Here is a 23,467-nt window from a genome sequence, read left to right as displayed (position 1 = left end):
CTTTTCCCTCCCTACTTGGATACGGCTCTGGGGTCTGGACTAGTGCCCCCCAGGTTCTTTGCCCTCCCTACTTGGATACGGCTCTGGGGTCTGGACTAGTGCCCCCCCTCTTCCTCTTTTCTCCTGCTGAAGTTGGTGGCTTTCATCTCCCTCCTGTGTGAAAGAGCAGGATGTTTTTGGGTTGTTGCGACGCGTGGTAACATGAGACGCTCAGAGAAGCATGGAGCGCGTGAGGAGTAATTGACTGGAGGGAGGAAAGCAGGGAAGACCCTCTCCCCAGGAGTCTCTATAGAGGTGAGTGGAACCAGACAGTCTCGCAGAACAGAGAGCGATCACCACTCTAGAACCAACCTTTGGGAACCCCTGTGGAAGTCGTTTTTGTTGGTTTTTGTTTTCTGTCAAAGTTTTTTGTTAAGTGGCTTTATTGGAGTGGTTCTTTTCATTGTAAATAGATGAATATCCTGACAGTAGGAACATTAAGAACCTTGGGATCTAATGAAAAGTTTGTCTTGAATGGCTTGGCAGAACTCCTTAAGTTCCATAGATCAGTTCATCTCACTCTGTTCTTTCACTTGGCTTGGAATTCTATCTGATATCCAGGTGGACTTGCTCTTTGTTTCTCTCTAGCTCAGTATCTCTCTCTCTCACACTCTTTCTCTTTCTTTCTTTCTTTCTTTCTTTCTTTCTTTCTTTCTCTCTCTCTGTGTCTGTTCCTTCCCTGCGCTTGTGAAGCAATTAAATGGGATTGGCAAGCAGCGTTGGTAACTTGGAAACAGGCATGTGGGGGTGGGCTCTGCGCATGAGGGGATTTTAAAGGAAAATAAAAGGAAAATCCCTCTGTGCTCCACTGAGGCAGCCTTCTCCCAGACTAATGATATTATTTTACACACTGCTGTGTGTGTGTGTGTGTGTGTGTGTGTGTGTGTGTGTGTGTGTGCGCATGGCGTCTGTGTATGTGTGTGTATGACTTTGAGGCAGAAAAAAAAAGATTTATTGACTGAAATGAAAAGTGGTGTGTTGCTTGTGTGCATGTCAGCTTGGGCACTTGAGTCTGGACCAACACCCTCCTCAGCTGTGTGCATGTCAGCTTGTCAGCTTGGGCACATGTGTTTTGGAGTCTGGACCAACACCCTCCTCAGCTGTGTGCATGTCAGCTTGGGACATGTGTTTTGGAGTCTGGACCAACACCCCCTCAGCTGTGTGCATGTCAGCTTGGGCACATGTGGTTTGGAGTCTGGACCAACACCCTCCTCAGCTGTGTGCATGTCAGCTTGGGCACATGTGATTTGGAGTCTGGACCAACACCCTCCTCAGCTGTGTGCATGTCAGCTTGGGCACATGTGATTTGGAGTCTGGACCAACACCCTCCTCAGCTGTGTGCATGTCAGCTTGGGCACATGTGTTTTGGAGTCTGGACCAACACCCTCCTCAGCTGTGTGCATGTCAGCTTGGGCACATGTGGTTTGGAGTCTGGACCAACACCCTCCTCAGCTGTGTGCATGTCAGCTTGGGCACATGTGATTTGGAGTCTGGACCAACACCCTCCTCAGCTGTGTGCATGTCAGCTTGGGCACATGTGATTTGGAGTTTGGACCAACACCCTCCTCAGCTGTGTGCATGTCAGCTTGGGCACATGTGATTTGGAGTCTGGACCAACACCCTCCTCAGCTGTGTGCATGTCAGCTTGGGCACATGTGGTTTGGAGTCTGGACCAACACCCTCCTCAGCTGTGTGCATGTCAGCTTGGGCACATGTGATTTGGAGTCTGGACCAACACCCTCCTCAGCTGTGTGCATGTCAGCTTGGGCACATGTGATTTGGAGTCTGGACCAACACCCTCCTCAGCTGTGTGCATGTCAGCTTGGGCACATGTGAGTCTGGACCAACACCCTCCTCAGCTGTGTGCATGTCAGCTTGGGCACATGTGATTTGGAGTCTGGACCAACACCCTCCTCAGCTGTGTGCATGTCAGCTTGGGCACATGTGGTTTGGAGTTTGGACGAACACCCTCAGCTGTGGGCAGTGAGTCCGTCTACACTCAGGCACAGTAAGCCTACAAGGCTAATTATTAAGGAGTAATTGGCAAGGCTAATTATTAAGGAGTAATTGGCAAGGCTAATTATTAAGGAGTAATTGTTAGACTGGTGTGAGATCTGCTGACAGATTCACTCCTTATAACACAGGTGAGCATAATCACCCCTCCAGTCAGAGGCCTTGGCTGTTCCTTTATTAAGCACTCTTGACACAGGGAATTATTTGATGGGAATTATTTAATGGGAATTTTCCATTAGGCACTAGTGGGACATTAGGGAGTCCACAAAATCAATCATTTTAAGAATTCAATATACCAAGCACATATTCAAATGAGGATAAGCTGACAATAGAGTGTTTTTTTATGATATATATTGTTATATTGCTGTAGCCTAGATGTCTATTATACCCAGTGAGTTGGACTAGATGTTTGTGAAACCAGTTATCAATCCTGTGTCTTCTATGGAAGATATACCAGCATAGTAGCATATGTTTGGATGTGGAGAGGGGGAGACAGAGATAAGATTGGTGAGGTGAGGGGGTGGAAGATCCCCACTATGCATCACAAGCTAAATTCAGTTCATGGTTCTGTCTTTGAGGTATTTCAAACCTTTTATGCAAACAAGTTTACAACAGGGCTTAATTTAGAAACTATCTTTGAAGGACCTTTTGTGCTTTAGGAAAAAAAAAAAATTAATGTGTTCTTGCAACCTCCTCTTGTCATAGCACCTAGTAGTCTGCATTCTGGTTCTTGATATACCTTGTGTCTCCTCTTGTCATAGCACCTAGTAGTCTGCATTCTGGTTCTTGATACCTTGTGTCTCCTCTTGTCATAGCACCTAGTAGTCTGCATTCTGGTGCTTGATATACCTTGTGTCTCCTCTTGTCATAGCACCTAGTAGTCTGCATTCTGGTGCTTGATATACCTTAATGTCTCCTCTTGTCATAGCACCTAGTAGTCTGCATTCTGGTGCTTGATATAGCTTTTGGCGTGTCACCTAGTAGTCTGCATTCTGGTGCTTGATATACCTTGTGTCTCCTCTTGTCATAGCACCTAGTAGTCTGCATTCTGGTGCTTGATATACCTTGTGTCTCCTCTTGTCATAGCACCTAGTAGTCTGCATTCTGGTTCTTGATATACCTTGTGTCTCCTCTTGTCATAGCACCTAGTAGTCTGCATTCTGGTTCTTGATATACCTTGTGTCTCCTCTTGTCATAGCACCTAGTAGTCTGCATTCTGGTTCTTGATACCTTGTGTCTCCTCTTGTGTCATAGCACCTAGTAGTCTACATTCTGGTTCTTGATATGCCTTGTGTCTCCTCTTGTCATAGCACCTAGTAGTCTGCATTCTGGTTCTTGATACCCTTGTGTCTCCTCTTGTCATAGCACCTAGTAGTCTGCATTCTGGTGCTTGATATACTAGCTGTGTCTCCTCTTGTCATAGCACCTGGTAGTCTGCATTCTGGTGCTTGATATACCTTGTGTCTCCTCTTGTCATAGCACCTAGTAGTCTGCATTCTGGTGCTTGATATAACTTGGCGTGTCTCTGCAATGGGAAAGCTGTGAAAGAAAAGTTGTCAGATTTGCATTTGCAGCAAATGGCATTTGGCATAAGAGTGCTCCTTCATAGCCCTAAGGCCTCATATGATAAGAGTGCTCCTTCATAGCCCTAAGGTATATATGTATATATAAGAGTGAATGAACGCATCAAACCTCCCCTGTCTGAAGGACAGCTGTGCTAGTATAAGCTACAAAACTGTAACAGGATTCTTGGTCTGATCCTTACAAATGTCAGGGAATGAAGCAATTGGTGCACAGCAGTCTTCCGCCTACCCGGGGTGTCTGGAGGTCTAAACACATCACATCCAAGATCTTGAAATCACAAAGGGCTTTCTATCATCACATCCAAGATCTTGAAATCACAAAGGGCTTTCTATCATCACATCCAAGATCTTGACATCACAAAGGGCTTTCTATCATCACATCCAAGATCTTGAAATCACAAAGGGCTTTCTATCATCACATCCAAGATCTTGACATCACAAAGGGCTTTCTATTTAAAAAGACTCATCTCTCTGTCGATACCAACTACCTGCCAAGTCCCACCCTCTTCACCAATTATGTCATCACAGACAGACCTCCTTTCCCTCTGATTGGTGATGACCCTCTGATTGATCACTGGGCCATTCTCTTCCATGATGTCCAGACTGCATGGTGCAATGCTGTATTTTGCCGTCTTTCTGTTATTTCTGTGCAGTAATCTGACCAGGTTTTGTAAAAGTCAGTGTTCAGGTGATGATCACTATCATCATCTATCATAGCAGATGAATGGCAGCAATCTGTTACTCTGACGTATAGTAATGGTTTTGTGAATGGTGTGAAATGTGTAGCTATTCAGCTTGAGGAGAAAAGAAGTGTCTCTTCAGGCCTCTTGGATAACAGCCTACGCTAAAGCCGTGAGCCAGGAATCAAGGCGTCTGTTGACAGGCACATTCCCAGAGTGACGTGTAGTAACAAAGATAGACAATAATCACCTTTGTTTTATCTCTCCAGTTCTAAAAGTAGACTATGCACTCTCAATTCAGTTGAGTTTTATGCATGCACTGTTAGTTATGAACAATTTTATATGTTTTTAATATGATTAATGATTATTCCACACATATGACCAAAAATTGAAAAACTTAATTTTCTAATTTTATGTCTCGCTGTTAAGGAAATACAAAGGTGGTTAGTTCCAAAGTTTTTTAGTATCATTGACATTTTAGGAAGTAGGTCTAGAACAAAATTTTAGGAAGTAGGTCTAGAACAAAAGACCATGCCAAAGACGTGAATAACACAAGGATACAAGGTAAAACTGGATACAATTGTACAATGCAAATAAAACACAGAGAAGTGGCAAGTGAAAAATATTCTACTGTAGAGCACAACGTGTTGCAGTGGGGAGTCTCTGTCACTGTCACTGTCTCCAGCCAGTGGAGGCCCAACCCCCTGATGGCAAACATATGGGTAAGAATGTCAAGTAATGATCTGCTTAGACGGCATGTTTTTGCTCTTTCCATAGTTTTTACTTTGATGCACTTAGATTAAAATAAGACAGTTTTCCTTTTTGGCTATTTTAGGCTAATCTTTTGAATCACTTCAGCCTTGCTACAACCTTGTTTTAAATGATGTCGAGTAATGACATCTGTCATCTGCCGAAGAAACCTTCAGTCAAAGTTTTCCCCAGGACTGAAAGTGGTTCATTTAAAGGCTAATAGCTAAATGGTTTCCAGAAGAGTTATGTGAACTCAGAGGTCCAAAGAGAACATTTATGTGTTCCCCTATGTGTTCTCCTATGGGGTCAGGCTGGACTCTTCTTCGCATACTTGATGATTTTCAACATAGAGGGAAGTATATCGTACACTATGACAATGACACAAGTAATCTGTCGTCTTAGTGAATACATGCACCAATCCGCATGCATGTTGTGTGCTTTAGCTGTCCTTCAACTGTCCTGCCTGTAGATTTCCCCACAAATATTCTGACAGTGTTGCTTACTACATCATTTCTTTCAGATGTACAGTAGTGTATGTATGTGTTGCTGCACGCTATTCAAAGTGGCTGTTATTCAGAGTAAAGGGAAGCGCACTTTTGGAGGAGCAAGTACTTTGAAATGAAAATGTAAACAAATGAATGTGTTTGGCATTGTGAATGTTTTTTACACAAAATGCTTTTTTTTCTTTTCTGCCCCACATGGTTGTGCCAGTTGTTTGTGTAATCAGCTACGGCAGCTGGATGTAAGAACATGATGTAAGAACATTTAGCTGCCTTGAGCTGCTTTTGACTCCGTAGCCAATTTGAAAATAATGATTTTAGGTTCCATATAGATGTCTGATTTTGAGGTATTTGATTAAGTCAGCGTTTCGTCTTGTATTTTCAAGTCAGGCTTTTTTAAAGTAAACCATCATCAGGTCCTAATCACTTCTTGGAATACAGTAGATGGCATTAGGGAGAGCAATGTCCCCAAAGTAGGTAGTGATCTAATCATGGAACAAATCATATCAGGCCAAATCACATTACAAGTCATCCTTATACAAGTCCAAGAGTACCGTAAGGTATAGCCAGTGTAATAGACTTTACTTTTGCTCTGTTTTTATTATATATTTATAATAAATAATATTCTATATTCCAGATTATATATTTATAATAAATAATATTCTATACTCCAGATTGCTCTGTTTTTATTATATATTTATTATAAATAATATTCTATACTCCAGATTGTCCATTTACAGTGCGTGACATAAAGACTTTAGAAAACTTTAAAGTAAACTTATCTAAATGTGTCACAGTGGATACTGGTCTTTTCAGTCCGGTGTTAATAAATAATGAAAAATGTGGATACTTTTCCTAGTCTGTGCACTGACATACAGACAAACACACATTCAGAAGCGAGAACTACCAAAGTGGGATACAGAAAACAAAGTACCACATGCTGTGAAGTGAGTGAACAGGTTATCAATAGTTTCTTCTAGGGATCCTGATTTAAAAAGCCCAAGCTCATCTTGTCTTTACCTTTGTTAATTCAAAATGGAAACTGTTACTACATTCTTCCCCTTTAAGAGCGCCCATCCCACACAAACAACCAATAGAGATCATTATTGATTGTAATGATTAATATATATATATAGTCTGTCATTATCATTCACTTACAGTGATAGCAGTATGAGCTGGCAATGAAGGATTCTAGGTCTTTTAGGCTGCTTTGATTTTATATCAAAGCCTGTACACATGAACCATGTTGTTATTAAGAAGCAAACATGTTATGCAACATGAAAGCCAGCATTAAATAATAATTCTATGAGAAGTTTAGAACCAGATCTAGTCATGTGTGTCTCACTTGTCTGGCTTCCTTCATTTTACTTTACAGATTTAAAAGCAAAACATTCAAAAGTGTAACGAAAAGTGTCTGGAGATTCATTAGACTGGAACTACTGCTCAAGAAATAGTGGCAAATTAAGATCAGACAGGTAATGAAATAAGATTGTTAGATAATATAATCAAGCCTTTCAAGTGACCCTCAAGCCATCCATTTTCTTCTTAAAGTAAGTTTTGGTTTTTGTTATTTTATATAATCATAAGAGAGAAAATAAAACTGTCAGATACAATTTTATTTTTTGACATTCCTTTCTAGCTCTGTGTCTTTGGGTCAGGGATCTTCGGCCAAAGATCAGACATGTATGAGAAAGCACTGAGCCGTGGCAAATAGAAGTAGACAAAAGCACTGAGTTGCTGCACATCCAGACTATTGTGTGATGCTGCCGATCGCCATCATTATTGGACTCAGTGGAGTCAAAATGGCTTGGCCAGGAAGAAAATCAATTTTTGCCATTTCCTGTCACAATTAGTGTTCCGTCATCTCCATTAGTACAGTAAGTGCATTTAGTGCATCATCTGTTTCGCACAACAGAAAAGGCAACTAGTATCCACCGGGACGATGCACATAAGCTAATGCAGTGCCAAGTGGACCATAACTAAGAAAACATCAATGTTCCCTTCAGACACCTGCCATTTGTTAGACAGACTTTATATAGAACATATACAGAGTTAATGCATTTGGTGAGTAGGCAGTATTATGTGTCTGATGGCACTTGGGACCACTGGGGGAGATGAGCTTTGTGATATTTTCTGTCACAGTCATACACAATCCCTGAGCATGTGCTCTAAAGACTCATGTTCTAAAGACTCATGTGTTCTAAAGACTTATGCGTTCTAAAGACTCATGTGCTATAAAGACTCATGTGCTATAAAGACTCATGTGTTCTAAAGACTCATGTTCTAAAGACTTGTGTTCTAAAAACTCATGTGTTCTAAAGACTCATGTGTTCTAAAGACTTGTGTGTTCTAAAGACTCATGTGTACTAAAGACTCATGTGCTCTAAAGACTCATGTGTTCTAAAGACTCATGTGCTCTAAAGACTCATGTTCTCCGGGAGACTGAGGAAGATGTGCTTACCATTGCATCTTCCACACGACATTCATTCATTTTTTTGGATATTTATAAGGGACAATAATGGACTCTGTGGTTACAGCTGGATAATTCTGCATGCCATGGTCTTTTATATCCATGTCTCACATGGGTTAGACTAGAGTTGTGTTCTAACTTATATAATGTTGTAATATAATACATTCTGGTCCCTGACCCACTTTGAACCCTTGATCCCATAATGAATCCAATATATTAGACTACAGTGGCAGGCTCATTAGAAACTATTCAACCACATGCATATTTTTTATCCCTTTGAAAAAGTACTTTTACAGAGAGGCAGAAGTGCCTTAATTCTCTGTCAGAAAAGAGTTCATAGCAGCTTAGCTTAAGCCCCCTGGCTGTTCTAAGGTATAGCCCTGATCATGTGTACATGTACAGATGGAGTTAAGGCCCCTGATCATGTGTTCATGTATGCAGATGGAGTTAAGGCCCCTGATCATGTGTTCATGTACAGATGGAGTTATAGTATAAGTATATATACTCTTTTGATCCCGTGAGGGAAATTTGGTCTCTGCATTTATCCCAATCCGTGAATTAGTGAAACACACTCAGCACACAGTGAGGTGAAGCACACACTAATCCCGGTGCAGTGAGCTGCCTGCAACAACAGCGGCGCTCGGGGAGCAGTTAGGGGTTAGGTGCCTTGCTCAAGGGCACGTCAGCCGTGCCTACTGGTCGGGGTTCGAACCGGTAACCCTCCGGTTACAAGTCCGAAGTGCTAACCACGGCTGCCCCTTAAGGCCCCTCATCATGTGTTCATGTATGCAGACGGAGTTAAGGCCCTGATCATATGTTCATGTATGCAGACGGAGTTAAGGCCCTGATCATGTGTTCATGTATGCCAAATAATGTGAATTAATCAGTGATAATGCAGTTAAATGAAATCACAATTGGCTGAAAACAGCACAAAACAGCAAAAGTTATTACCTAATACTGTGACTTTCCAATTGCGATGCTGGGTGGTCACCTGCTGTATTTGTTCTTATGTATTAAACAGTGTTTTACTCTGAGCTAGCAAAAAGAGAAAAGAGAGCCCCCAGCATAGTCCTGGCTGATTGCTGTTTCCGCTGATGTTGTCAGCTTAACAAAGCACTGAAAAGGAAAACAGGAGTTGCCGACAGCGACAAAAAGAGGATCATATTTTGCAACATATCTCTACATAGAGTATGCAGCAACCCTGCTGTGTTCAAACTGTTTTTCCCACAAGAGACATATTCACATATGTTAATTGCTACTTACTGCAAACTAAGGCAAGATATTTTGACAATTTTGTGACATGAGGTTTCCAAGGAAACACCACAGTACAGTAGCGCCTCATGACTAGTTGGCCACCAAATTTGATCATGTTCTTTTAGAAAGGATTCAAACATTGCAAAGGCTCTCAGCTAGTCCTAACGTTGTGACACTTTATCTGCACAGATCAAGAGAATAACTCATTATTTCAGAAATCACTAGATTCTGTCGAATTATGAAGCTCTTTGAAGACACATTTGAGATTTGCCGTTAAAATGTCAGTGGTAATAGAGAGCCACTATGCCATCTATTAACCGAGCGTTGGCTGGCAGTATTGCAACAGTGTATTATAGGCAACAAGGCCGGTTTTGCAGTAGTCATATGATCTCTGCCTCCCTCTTTGCTAATACAGTGAGAAGCTGTTATGATGTTATGAGAGTGAAGGATTGTCTCATTAAATAAGGAGGACTTATATGGATTGCACTGTTCATTTTTCTCATTACAATTAAGTACCCCCCACCCTCCTCACCCCGAGTAGAATTGAATTGGTTTACGTAGCAGGAGGGCATATAGTATGTGAATGAGCTACACAGCAGCTAGGAAAAGCTGAGACAAACAAACGCAAGTTGTTTTGTTTCCATGTTGTGATGTACAGCCCTCCTCATATCAAGTAGATCAGACCCCCCCACACACACACACACACACACACACACACACCGCGGTCCCCAGCAGGCTGAGGCCATTTCAGACACACTAGAGCACAGAAAGTCAGCGGAGGACTCTCATTAAAGTCATTAAGAGCCCCCACCCTCCCCCTTACACACTGTATGCCCAAAGGCTGTCATCACATCAGAATGTTAATCAAGTGATGGCTCTCAATCTCACAGATCACCGCCATCGGAGTTTTGTGAAGCTGTAAAAAGACAAAACACTTTGTCCAGAGTTTTCATACAGATCTCAGGGACAGATCACGTCACGTCAGCATGAAGCACACTGACAGTGATCGAGTAGCGTCTTTTTGAGGGGGTGGCGAACTCCCACTCGTCAAATACAAGAAATGTATGTTAGTTAGAGTGTCCTTGTCCCTTGTCTGGAGGTGAATATTGTAGCCCTGCACACTCTCCTCTTGGAGGAGATGACTGACAGAGATGCATCATGATGGATGTCTTGGGCTGAGCTGCTGCAACGTCATTTATTTACCAACAATCAGACAATAACACTAGAATCTAGGGCAGAGCCACACTGGACTATTCCATCCATCTGACTCCCTCTTGGGGGGCATAAAAACATCCATAGCATGTGTGTATCATCTGACTCCGTCCTGGACATCCATAGCATGTGTGTATCATCTGACTCCATGCTGGACATCCATAGCATGTGTGTATCATCTGACTCCGTCCTGGACATCCATAGCATGTGTGTATCATCTGACTCCTGGACATCCATAGCATGTGTGTATCATCTGACTCCCTCCTGGACATCCATAGCATGTGTGTATCATCTGACTCCCTCCTGGACATCCATAGCATGTGTGTATCATCTGACTCCCTCCTGGACATCCATAGCATGTGTGTATCATCTGACTCCCTCCTGGACATCCATAGCATGTGTGTATCATCTGACTCCGTGCTGGACATAGCATGAACAGTGCATAGCATGGTGTCATTGAACACTGTAGCCTTGCTGGCTCTTGGAGAGCTCTGGGCCCACAGATCAGTAAGTGAACAGAGAGCATGGGCCTGAATCATGGCGGTCTCTTGGACCAGAGTTGAATTTGGGCCCAGGATCATTGGTGAAGTGAAAAAATGTCCACAGATCAATCTAGGGGAGGGGCCCACAGATCAGTAAGTGAAGTCGTGAGCGGTCTCTTGGAGAGCTCTGGGCCCACAGATCAGTAAGTGAAGTCGTGAGCGGTCTCTTGGAGAGCTCTAGGGCCCACAGATCAGTAAGTGAAGTCGAGCGATCTCTTGGAGCAGATGTTGCAATTTCAACTTGCAGATCAGCAGCTCAGTGGATCCCCGACAGTGACAGGTCACTCATGGTTTGTTACCGGCCCAGAGTTCATGAGCAAGCTCTCAATCTAGCTAGCATTAGCCATTAGCATGGCAGCTCCGTGTTTGCCCAGCAGCAGCTCCGTGAGATTGTGAGAGCAGCGCATCTCTCACAGAGTAGTTAGGGCACCAGTCCAGCAGCGCATCTCTCACAGAGTAGGCCTGGGGCATCAGTCCAGCAGCGCATCTCTCACAGAGTAGGCCTGGGGCATCAGTCCAGCAGCGCATCTCTCACAGAGTAGGCCTGGGGCATCAGTCCAGCAGCGCATCTCTCACAGAGTAGTTAGGGCATCAGTCCAGCAGCGCATCTCTCACAGAGTAGGCCTGGGGCATCAGTCCAGCAGCGCATCTCTCACAGAGTAGTTAGGGCATCAGTCCATCACCATATTATTAACAGAGTAGGCCTGGGGCACCAGTCCATCACCATATTATTAACACAAGTTTAAACATTTAAGAACACTACCTGCCTTTCATCCATGGAAAATGTGTGTCTACTCTAACCTTTGAGCATGTGATCTAAGCAACATAGCACTAATATCCTTGTTTGCAGACTTAATTTTACTTTGTGAAGGGAGTCCTCTCATGATTGGGAAACGTTTCCAACCCTAGCATCGTAACAGGTGAAGACGGGCGTACAAGTCGTAACCAGTCACATTGTCACATTGTGTTACAAGTCATAACCAGTCACATTGTCACTTTGTGTTACACGTCATAACCAGTCACATTGTTCAGGGAATGTACCTCCTACTTCATATAACCTTTACAAACTGATAATAAACCAATCGGCAGTCATGTATTGTCATTTAATATGATTTGTATACATATAAAATCAATTTGTACATTTAATTTTTATGTGGACACAAAAAAGAGCCGTCACGTCTTTCACCTAATTACGGAAATCTCAAAAGAACTAAACGTGCCAGATAGAGCAGCATGACACGCCAGCATCCTGGTTACTAGGCAACAGCCATGTACTTCCTCTGTTTGGTGTTTGAGCATCCTGGTTACTAGGCAACAGCCATGTACTTCCTCTGTTTGTTGTTTGAGCATCCTGGTTACTAGGCAACAGCCATGTACTTCCTCTGTTTGTTGTTCTCTGTTTTCATTATTATGATCTATTTTACTCCACTTTACAACATGAACATTAAACAGATGTCTTCCCATGAAAGTCATACACAAGTTTAACTATCATCCACAGACAAATGGTCCCTTGTCCTAGAAATAGAGGTCACCAATCCAGATTACAGATCCTTGTGTAAAGAAAAAAGGCAAGGAGTGATGTGGAGAACAATTATAGAGGCATTAATGTCAGATTTTGACATCAAGTTTTCAGACAGCAGAGCCACAGTCATTAGCATAAGTGGTTTAAGCTTTGTTTCCTTTTTCAGTCTTTTCTTTTATCTGTGAAAAAGCAAAATATGCATCTGAGCTGCACCTCTCTGACAGAACTAGGTCTCCCAATGCTTTATTTGACGGCTGTTTATGCTTTTAATCCTGACTTTATTTGACGGCTGTTTATGCTTTTGTTGAGTTTCATCAATTACATAATCATAGCCAGGCAGAATGCACACCTGTAAATGCATTATGTATAATCAGTTAATAATAAATAGATTTTCATTCATTCATTCAACCTTTATTCAATGCTCGGAAATACAGTTGAGGGCAGTCCTCTTTTCCAATGTAGCCGATATACATAGTAATTAAAATATAAGGCCAGTGTAGGCCACTAACAAATCATTGTAGGTGAATTCATAAAATATCAATAAAACACGATGATGATCGATGATCTCAGCGACATGAAAACAAATTTTATATATATATATATACCTATACATAAGCCACAGGAATCAATATAGTACCGGTATACAGTAGGTCTGTGATATAACAGAATAAAAATGTCAAGCCAGCAAAACATAGCAATTTCAAGCCCTCTTGAATTGTTTTTGACTTGATTAAAAGACATTGTGCTTGACTCCTCAAGTCATTTGTCACCTTTCAGATCAAGTGAGTTGGAGAGGATGTGTGTCTGAATGTGTGTGGATTTGCTGGGTTGCAAGTGAATCTCATGATGTCATCTCCCTCAGCCTGACTGCATATTTCACAATGCCATGCCAGCACAAAAAAAGATGCACTCATCACTCATCCTACCACAGACATTATGAAAAACAGTCCACAAGACACATGGCAAGGCTGTCTTATGTGAGACTTTTCAGGGAATCTCCCAAGTCTATGCAGATGAGCACTGAATAATGTCTGTTTAATGGAAACCCCAGACATTTTGAGGAAAAACAAAGAATTGCATGCACTCACTTGCACCCAGGCAGCTAAAGTCTGCATGCACTCACTTGCACTCACTTGCCCCCAGGCAGCTAAAGCTACTACACACTCATAAGCCTCTAGAGAGCTAAAGCACTTGCTTACCTCCTGAAGGGAAGTACTGTAAGCAAGCAGAAACCCACATTGAAGACAACGCCTGTTGTGATTGGAGGAGCCTACTCTACCAGAACTTGTTTTGATGTAGTCAGATGCAGCACAGTGTGGTGCTGGCAGTGCATGTAACCGCCTCTATCAGAAATAGTGCAGATATGGGTGATTGTAGACAGTGAAGGGAACATGTGAGCCACCTCTAATTCACCCCCTTTTCCCTTCCATCTCTCCTCCTTTGAAGACCTCATTCCCTCGTTCCCTCGTTCACTCATTCCCTCGTTCCCTCGTTCCCTGAAGGTTTGTGTAGGATGCGCTCCTGTGGCACAGTCGCCCCTTCAGAGATAATGATCAGAGCTACTTTGGAAAGACCAAAAATAGGCTTTGCTAAGCTCCATGCTGCATCTGATAGTTTGTGAAACTCAGACAGAATTTTAATTCCTCACTGGAATCAAGCATTACTCACACCTGTGTTTCATCACCCTTCATTGACACGACATGAACCCACCATCCTTATATGTATACTCACAGTGCTGGCTGCATTCGTAAACTTTGGCCTTTGCTGTTCAAGGTGGACTGGCGTCTCACTACCACAGCCATGGGTGGAGCCAAGCAGAGGGCAAGCAAGATGCTGGAGTTGAGCTAAAGCAGCCCATCCCTCCCGTCCTCCTCTGTTGTGTGGAGAAAAGAAGATGACCGTCACTAGCCGGCAGTCCTTCAACGTCCTGGCTGCCACCTTCCTTCTGCTGTCTACCGCAGGTGAGCTCAGAGTTTGGGTCAGTGCTGTCTACCGCAGGTGAGCTCAGAGTTTGGGTCAGTGCTGTCTACCGCAGGTGAGCTCAGAGTTTGGGTCAGTGCTGTCACCGCAGGTGAGCTCAGAGTTTGGGTCAGTGCTGTTCTCCGCAGGTGAGGTCAGAGTTTGGGTCAGGTCTTCACTGGATCTCCCAATCGCTCCAGTCGCCCATGCTTTTGCCATTGGTTGTTGACCACACTGTGACCACAGCATGCTGGATGTGTGGTCTTCTCTGTCACCAGCACCAGCACACAGTGCAGATCAGGATGAGCTTTGGCCAGAGCATTGGATTAGTCCTCATGAGGTCCCTTTGCCTGCTATGCAGAATATCAACAAACTTCAAGGAGGACCAGTCATGAGAATCAATTTTCAGTTTAATAAAGTAGTCCTCTGTTTAGCTAATGTGGTGCAGAGCTAGTTTGAGGATTTAAGTTCTGTTTGAGCTGAGTACCAATCGGTTTGGACAACCTAAAAGCCCCCCCAGGTGGCAGGTAAGTGCACGGCTCCATTTTGTAGCTACAGCAGCAGCACTTAACTTTTCCAGGACTCCTGCCCAGTACACTCAGACTGGGCCGCAGCTGAGGAGTAAATATCACGCTAAGTAAAACATGGACTCTCCATTATTTATGCCTGTGATGATTTAGGAGATTCTTGTGTCTCATCAACAGAGGGGAGAGGAAGGACACGATGCAGTGAGGATGGCACTGTAGGTCTGCCGGTCTGAAGCGTTAGCCTGAAAATTACTATTACTTTACAAGCACTTACATGGCCTATGTTGTGTATACAGTCTCTAAACAGTAGCATTAATGTCGAATAGAGCTGATTTAAAATTAAACTAATGCATGGATCATTAAATCCAAGCTTTGCTATTTCATATACCATTTGATTAATGTAAAGCAAACCTTGTAAAACAAACAGTATTGAATTGCTTTAAAAAGCCTCTCAAAGGCTGATGCCTCTGAGACCTAAGCATTACCTCAGACAAGACCTAAAATCCCCCAAGCAGGACTGGTTTATAGTTATGCCATAGTCAAAACAAGCAGAAATCCTTTCCCAGAGAGACATGCCAAATATCTGGCTCTAAAATCCCTGCTCTCTGAGGGAAGGTTATGCCCCTAGCATTTCCCTACATTCCTGATTACAGACAACAAATGTTGGAACGTAAATATTTAAGATTATACAGAAAAACATGTCATTCCTTTGATATTATAATAGAGCTTCCTTTGTAATATCAAAGGAATTACATGTTTTTTCTGCAAATTATTTTGATAATGGCCTTACAGTGCTGTTCTACCACATTCAATGATGGGCTCCCTATTATATCCACCTGGTGCACAGGCTATTCAGCAGATGCAGGCGTGGATGTAAACTGTTCTTTTAAGAGTTCTGAAACTAGCCAATCATTAGCTCAATAAGAGATCCACATAGAAGCACTGGGAACAATCCTGCTTTGAATGGAGCAGCTGTTGCTCATTAAAACACTTGAGCGATGTCCTTCCCCTTCTCTCTCTGCTTCTTTACTCTTGTACATAATAACGCTTGATAAATAATGTCGGATCCGTTTGATTTCTGTGTTGGCAGCACCTGCACATTACATTATTAATCTTGTTGTGCATCAGAGCAACTGTTTCAACCCTCAGTCTTTGAAACAGATATTTGTGATTGATAGATATGTAGATGTTTTGTTGTAATACATATGCATCATTGTATTAGGCGTGTGCTTTCATCCTCTAGGCTATTTAAGCCCATGTTGTAGTCTGTAAATGAAAGAACACGCCCGGCACTGGTGTTAGTGCAGTAAGAAGTGCTTCCACCCTCCAGAGTTGCGTAGCACTGACTCCAGTAGCTGCCTCTGTTATTGACCAGGTTTCAAACCCCATTCCTTTGAGTGGGTGATCCTCTGAGCCTGCAGTGCCTGCTGCACCCTCTTATCTCACACGGGTCTCCCTGCGTTCTCATCTAAATGCTAATGACAGCCTGTCCCTCTCACTGCGCCTGTGTCATGGATCAGTCACTCCATAAGAAGCAGACGAGCTAATTGTGCGTAAGCGGGCGAAGGCTTGCACAGATCAGACTCTTATCTGGATTCTAATGGTGAGGCATAACAGCAGGAAACGCCTAGGTATTACCGAATGTTCTTTCGGCAAATTTGTCTGTTAAGAGCCAAGCGAGGATAGAAGCAGAACCCCAACAGTAATTTTGGAGTGGTTGTTTTGATCTGAATGCTGTAACATCAGCTTGGGTTGTTTTGCTCTGAATGTTATAACATCAGCTGCAGTGTCCATCAAGCTACCTTGTTGTTCTCTATTGTGGGTAAAAGTCAGACTGTGCAGCCTCTGAGGTGCAATCTAATATCAGCTCAATGTCATTAGACCTCCAGGTCGCTCAAACACTCAGTCTAGTCAGAACTCATTGTGGACCCTCACCATCAACGCAAATGTGATTATTCTCTTTCAACAATCTTGCAGGAAGCATTATGGTTCTCCATGATCCCATTGTCTTGGTTCAGTGAGAGGACAATCAGATTAGAAGAAATACAGGGAAGAGCAAGCCAGCGCTCCTCTCTGTGTCATTAGGAATCATCTCCACACTCTTATTTATCGCTCCTGATGCTTTGGGAAAGGGTGCCAGTCGTTTTGTCACCAGCTGTAGCCAACAGTGAAGTCTTAGTCCATGTCTATTTCATTGTTACGCTTGCAGATTCATTTCTTGGTTCGTTTCACAGACAGATTGGTAATTGGTGATCATCTCCAGGCGTCTGGTCTGCCAAGTGATTTTCACACGGCTTCAATCAATGAGAATTAATCTCTCATCATTTCCTGGGATCGGGGTTCCTGCAAGACGATTATGCCTCCAAGAGGCAAATCTGTGGTTAGATGAGCCTTGAACACAATTGTGAACATATTGATATACAACAGAAGGCATTTAAAGCAAACATATTGAACATATTCGTTCAAACATATTGATATCTGCAGCTATCAAAATGTGTGGGTTTGTGTGACGAAGTCACAGCCTTATTTGAGGGATTGTGTTCGTTACTGCAATTAATTAGTTTCCTTTACTTCTTTTAGCTCTCTCAGCACACTTCCGGGTGTGCGAGCCATACACTGACCACAAGGGGCGCTACCACTTCGGCTTCCACTGCCCGCGTCTCTCCGACAACAAGACCTACATGTTCTGCTGTTACCATAACAACACGCCGTTCAAGTACTGCTGCAATGATACAGAGTTCCAGCACGTCATGCAAGTCAACTTGACAACAACCCCAGACGGTTACACACACAAGTGAGTGTCAACTGAGAACCGTGAAAATAAATAAGGAAAAATACAACAAAAAGCTTGGCAGACTGCCTCCAGCATTTTGATGAATTTGATGCATTGCCTGCAATTACACAGGGAAACATAGAAAGTTCAGAACTGTCATAGGCTGAGCATCTGCTTTGTAAGTTATCGTGCCATATAAAGTACCTCTACAAAGTATTGAGCCATGAAGGAGTTAAACATTTGATTCCTTAGCTTTTAGTTTTAACATGCTTGGGGCTTCATAGCCTTCGCTTCAACAGACACATGCTGAGAAGAGCAGCGCTATGTCTGGGCAGGAACACGCACATGGACCACACTAATAGACTCCTCTCAGAGCTCGGCTGTGGCTGGCCACTCTACCCTTAAGCATTAAGCCAGCGTCCCGCTGAGCCTGCTGCGGAGCTGATGCTCTCCTGAGGGTGGTCAGCAGGTCTGCGCCTGTGATATTTACCACTGGCCTCAGGTTAAATTGCCCAGAAGTCACATTGACTCAGCTTAGCTCTGTGGTGCCAAGGACAGTCCACACACTAAAGTCTAAGCAAACACACTTAAAGGCGCAGTCAGTGATTGCACAGGAAGTTATGTTTGTTATGTTGTGTTTCTATTTAAATTTTTGTTCAAAACATCGTAGCCTACATTATATTTCAACCAAGGACCAAATGAAACACACCAGAGGGGTAGCTCATCCTCCCTTCAGTATTCCCAGAGAAACTCCACACAGGGTTTTGGTTTTGTTTGGGGGACAGGCTGCCCCCACTTTGTTTGTTTCCAGTTTTCGGAGCCTGGGCTGCCTACTGAGACCGTTTTTTTGTACAGTCTACTCATGGAATCGGCAGCTAGCGATTGTGAGGAGATGATTGCTGAATGTGACTAAAATGTTATGGGCTTGAAATTGTGTAGGATCGCTGACTGCACCTTTAACTTGTTGAGTTCAAACATATTTGAAGCTGTCAGGTGTATTCCCATATTTCAGAATGCTATTATTATTGCTGATATCAATTGACTCTGAAAAATTTTGCTGCTTATTAGCATCACTCTGCTAAATGCTAGCTGCATAGTCATTTCATTTGACTGCACTAAAGTGTTTACAATCTATTAGTTGCCACACTGAGGATGAGATTTCTTGTCTAACCAAACAGTCAATGAACAGGCATTTCATGCAGATGAAAATGTAGTCAAAAAAATCTATTGCATGGCAGAACATAGACACATACACACACATTCACAAAGGAAGATGTTAATTTTGCCTAGTAAAATCCCTAGAGGTATAATCAGTCATTCTTACTGCTTAGCATTTTGTCTTAAACTAAATTAAAGTCAAGTCAAGTCAGTTTTATTTGTATAGCACATTTAACATGCACAGAGTAACCCAAAGCGCTCCACATATAAGACATTGTCATTGACACATAGGGTCTGTTCGAAACGGGAGACAGCTTCCTACTGCCTCCCTCCCTACATAGAAAGCTGTCTCACTAGACATGACCTTGGATTAAATGCATCTTTTAAAAACGAGCGTAGCACTCTAGAGTCTTTGGTTAACACTATGGTATGACGTTAGCAAAGGCCTGACGTTAAACTAAATTAGCTTACGTAAGCTAGCAGGCTAACGGTATAAATTAGTTTTACGGCCGGCAGATATATCAGACCAGACGCTATTAATGGTTACAACAATGGCATAATCAGATAGTAAATTGTTTATTTCTCATCTCTAATCTACAAATCTAAGCAAAATAAGGTCACACAAATGACATTTTAAACAGATTCAGCAGCCATTACCGATGTCATCTGCCATGTTTGTTTACCTTTCACAGCTGTTTCAGACGTTGCCCCAAGGGATTATGGGTAGGAGGGAGCATGAAGTGTGCACATAGACAGTAAAAGAAATGGACGAACAGACTCCGTCGTTCTCAGTGGGAGGGCACTGAGTCATTTTTCAGTTGGTCCCCACAGTACTGCGCAGACTCGCACTTAACTTCGTGACGTTAAGGCTCTGGTATGGTCCTGCGTCACATTTGCGTGTGTCCAAGACATGCGTCATTTTTGACGCTTACACAAAGCATACTCCAGTTTTTGATCTCTTGAATGCGCGTTAGCCGATCAAGATTAGCGCATGCGCACTACGAATGAACTGTGATACTCTGCCCCGCCAACGGGGGGCGGTATGTTGAGCCTGAAAGTAGGACACTCCCACCAAAGAAGAAGTTAAAAGCAGGAAGACAGTTCACATTTTAGCAGGTGTGCAGTGGTACTGTCAACATGTCGACCTATGAAGAAGAAGAGTAGTTGTGTTGCATGTTGCTGTTGTTGGAAGAAGAGCAACGCATGAAGAGAAGAAGGTGGGATGTGCGACCACTAAACGAAGGAAGAGCCAGGGAAGGAATGTTCAACACTTATGTGCAAAAGATGCGGCTGTTAGATGAGGAGAAGCACCACGAATACTTTCGCATGTCTGCTGAAAAGTTTGATGAGCTGGTTCGTCGCATCTCTCCATTTATCATCCACCAGAACACTCACAGCACACCTGTTGGTATAGCTGAGAGACTTGCAGTCACTTTGCGCTACCTGAGTACGGGAACGTCCCAGAAAGCAGTTGCAGCTGACTACATGCTGGGGACACGTACAGTGGCGAAGCTGATTCCCGAGGTGTGTCAGGCCTTATGGAAAGGTCTCCAGCCATCGAACTGAATCTTGTAACTCATATGATAGATACACAGAAATTCTTCTCACACTTCCTTCGCCTTCAAAGTCATCAAAGTTAAACATTTATTTATGTATTATTATTATTAATATCATCCTCACAAGTGATATCATCAAAAACAGTCATGGTAAAACAAAACAAAAAAGTTATAGCTTCTAGCATTGAAGCTAATCTTCTTTCCACTTTTCTGACCTACAGTCAATCCATCGAAAACCTCTGAAATGATTATCGTTAGACTACCTAACGGTAAAACTACTGTTTTTCATTAGGTTTACTTGCCTCTATGCTTTACCTTAACATACAATGCTATTGTAGGCTACATAGCTTTGTTCACGAGTTTCCGTGCTGGCTGGACTACGCTTCTTATCCAAACAATACGGTTATCTCCCTTCAGTGCGTTAGCTTCCCTTCAACCGGACATGCTAAACATTCTTCTTACAGGAACCTAACGTTACGTACGAGTTAGTCGAGTCTTGTTTTGCCTTTTATTGTTTATGTAGATAACACAGAAGCTAAAATATCGGCAAATGATATATGTTATATGAAGTTATGGGAGTTAAAAAAAATCCTAAATGAATGGGCGTTCTATGGGGTTAGCAGAGAGTTGATAACCACCGCTACATCGATGCTTCTACTTCCGGGAATTCGCCTGCCCCCTTGAGTGAGCATCGATGCTGCCTCCAAAAATGACCGTTATTTGGGAATTCTAAGATATCTTAAAAGGCAGCAGAATTAGTTTTTTCGGTTTTGAACTGTACTTGCTGCCTTGCTCCCCAGTTAGATATCTTAAAAGGCAGCAACTTTACCCGTTTCGAACACACCCATAGACTAACAAAGACAATAGCGGACGGAGCGGCGTAGTCGCCAGCGTACCCGTGACACCAAGACATACAAGACAGACAACAAACAAATGGATAAATAAAATAAATAAAACATAAAAATAAAATTAGTCCAATTTCCAACCGGCTGAAAATGTCCAAGGGCAATGATGACTCGCGTGAAACTGCGCACAGCTGTGTCTCCACAACCGATGCAACGCCAACAAAGTTCTTTACACTCACTGGCAGTCTGGAGATAACATGGACGTTAGGCCTTGTTAGTTTGGAGATCACTGGAAGCATACCAGTCAGAAAGTCCTGGGCGATCTTATAGATCAGCAACTCGGTGGACTTAGCTGCTATAACAGCGACAGTTTGTTGGTCCATAATGCAGAGTTCTTCAACGTTAACGTTAGTCTGCTCAATCCAGACTCCAGGCAGTTGGCATGGCAGCTCACAGGTCAGAAACAGCTCGGCTGCCTCGGCAGATCTTTCGCAGAGTAGCTCCAGCTGCTGTCCTGAGAAATCCCCTCGACCAGACAGCGAAGTGCAGCACCGGTTCACAGATGGATGTGAAGGATGTAAGAGGCCCAGGGCAAAAGCTAGCCATAGCAAGCTCCCAATGGACAGACGTTAACAACATCAGCCGACTTGAAAGCAGTAAAAAGGACTAAGAGAATAACACGAAAACTATCAAAAATAACGTAAATAAAGAGAGAAAACATTTAACTAGACAAATCAATACAAAAAATAAACATGACATTACATAAAATTACAAACATTACATAAAAACAAACAAAAACATGATGCCAGACGGAGCGGTGTGTCTCACCAGCGTCCCCGTAACCAAAGTGCACATCTCAGTGTTCTAATATGACAGTCCACATCTCAGTGTTTTTATATGACCGTGCACATCTCAGTGTTCTTATATGACAGTGCACATGCACTTAATCCACAGCCTGGAAGATATAGTGAATATTAACATGTCCAGTGCTCCTGATACTCGGCCTTGTGGTTGTTTTGCAGTTGCCCCTTGAGCCTTCTTGGTTAGTAGAAGTTAACCACAAGGCCAATTAAGTGGATGTTAAACATGGGACATGTGCATGTCTTTGGACTCGGACAGTTTTGTTTATCTGTTGAATTAAAATATCAGATAAAGTTATAAACAAACAAACAAACAAATCCAGACTACATTTGCTTCTTTTACTTCTACTGGACTTATTAGATGCCTCACAGTGAAGTAAGGAATGGACAGAATAGAATTTATTATTTATTATATATTATTATTTTCCCACATACTGTGCCTGTTTTGAGTATAAAATAAGTAGCTAGGCTAAACATGGGGTAAACACATTACGTTTGAAATATTTGCATTTTAAAAAGAATCTCCTGCATAATTACTCATTGTCCTACCATGTCTGTTTATTGGCACTGTATTTTTATTTTGGTATAATATTTTCCAGGGAAGGATTTTGAAATAAAAAGAAAAGCAGCTTCATTTCAACTCTGTTAACTCTGTTCCCTCGCCTCCCTCTTGCAGCAATTACACAGCCTTGATCGGCGTGTGGATCTACGGCTTCTTCGTCATGGTGCTGCTGGCTCTGGACCTGCTGCATTACTCAGCCATGAACTACGAGCTGTGCCGGGTCTACCTGCAGAAGTGGGGGCTGGGTGGCCACTGGCTCCGGCAAGCCAGGGTCCAGTGGAAGAGCCCTGAGCAGGAGGAGAGCCAGCTCAGCTCCAGACCCAGTCCGCAGCGCCGGCCCCCTGGGCCCAGGCCTCTACTCCCACCCCAGACACTGCCTCAGAGGAGATGCCCAGAGCCCCACGCTGCTCCCGCTGCACACAGCCGACGCCTGGTGAGTCCACAACATCCCTTACGGCCACCGCACACCGCGCACCGCACACAGGCTCGGCCAGATGATGGCTCCTCAGAGAGACCTGTCAGGAAGGAGAGCAACCGCAGCCACATGCAAAATAAAGCAGATGACAGCTGACCAGAAATGCTAGTTTTTCCCGGACTCGGAAGATCAGATCCATTGATTGTCTTGACAGTTCAGCCTTGGATGAAAACTATGTGTACTTCGA

At 43.1% G+C, this 23,467-nt stretch overlaps 1 protein-coding gene across 1 annotated transcript; it reads left to right on the top strand.

Annotated features, from left to right (window-relative positions):
- The first annotated feature begins 51 nt into the window (after positions 1–51).
- shisal1b (shisa like 1b) lies at positions 52–23,242 on the top strand. Its single transcript, XM_048256146.1, is given in 5 exon segments — positions 52–294; positions 14,339–14,526; positions 17,632–17,845; positions 22,920–23,136; positions 23,138–23,242. Coding segments are annotated over 4 exon segments (603 nt in total). The 5' UTR covers positions 52–294; positions 14,339–14,459.
- The last annotated feature ends 225 nt before the right edge of the window (positions 23,243–23,467 follow it).

The sequence above is a fragment of the Alosa alosa genome, chromosome 11 (genome assembly GCF_017589495.1).
Source record: "Alosa alosa isolate M-15738 ecotype Scorff River chromosome 11, AALO_Geno_1.1, whole genome shotgun sequence".
Taxonomy (NCBI): domain Eukaryota; kingdom Metazoa; phylum Chordata; class Actinopteri; order Clupeiformes; family Clupeidae; genus Alosa; species Alosa alosa.
The sequence above is the reverse complement of the archived record's forward strand: the minus strand, read 5'-3'. Positions and strand labels throughout refer to the sequence as shown.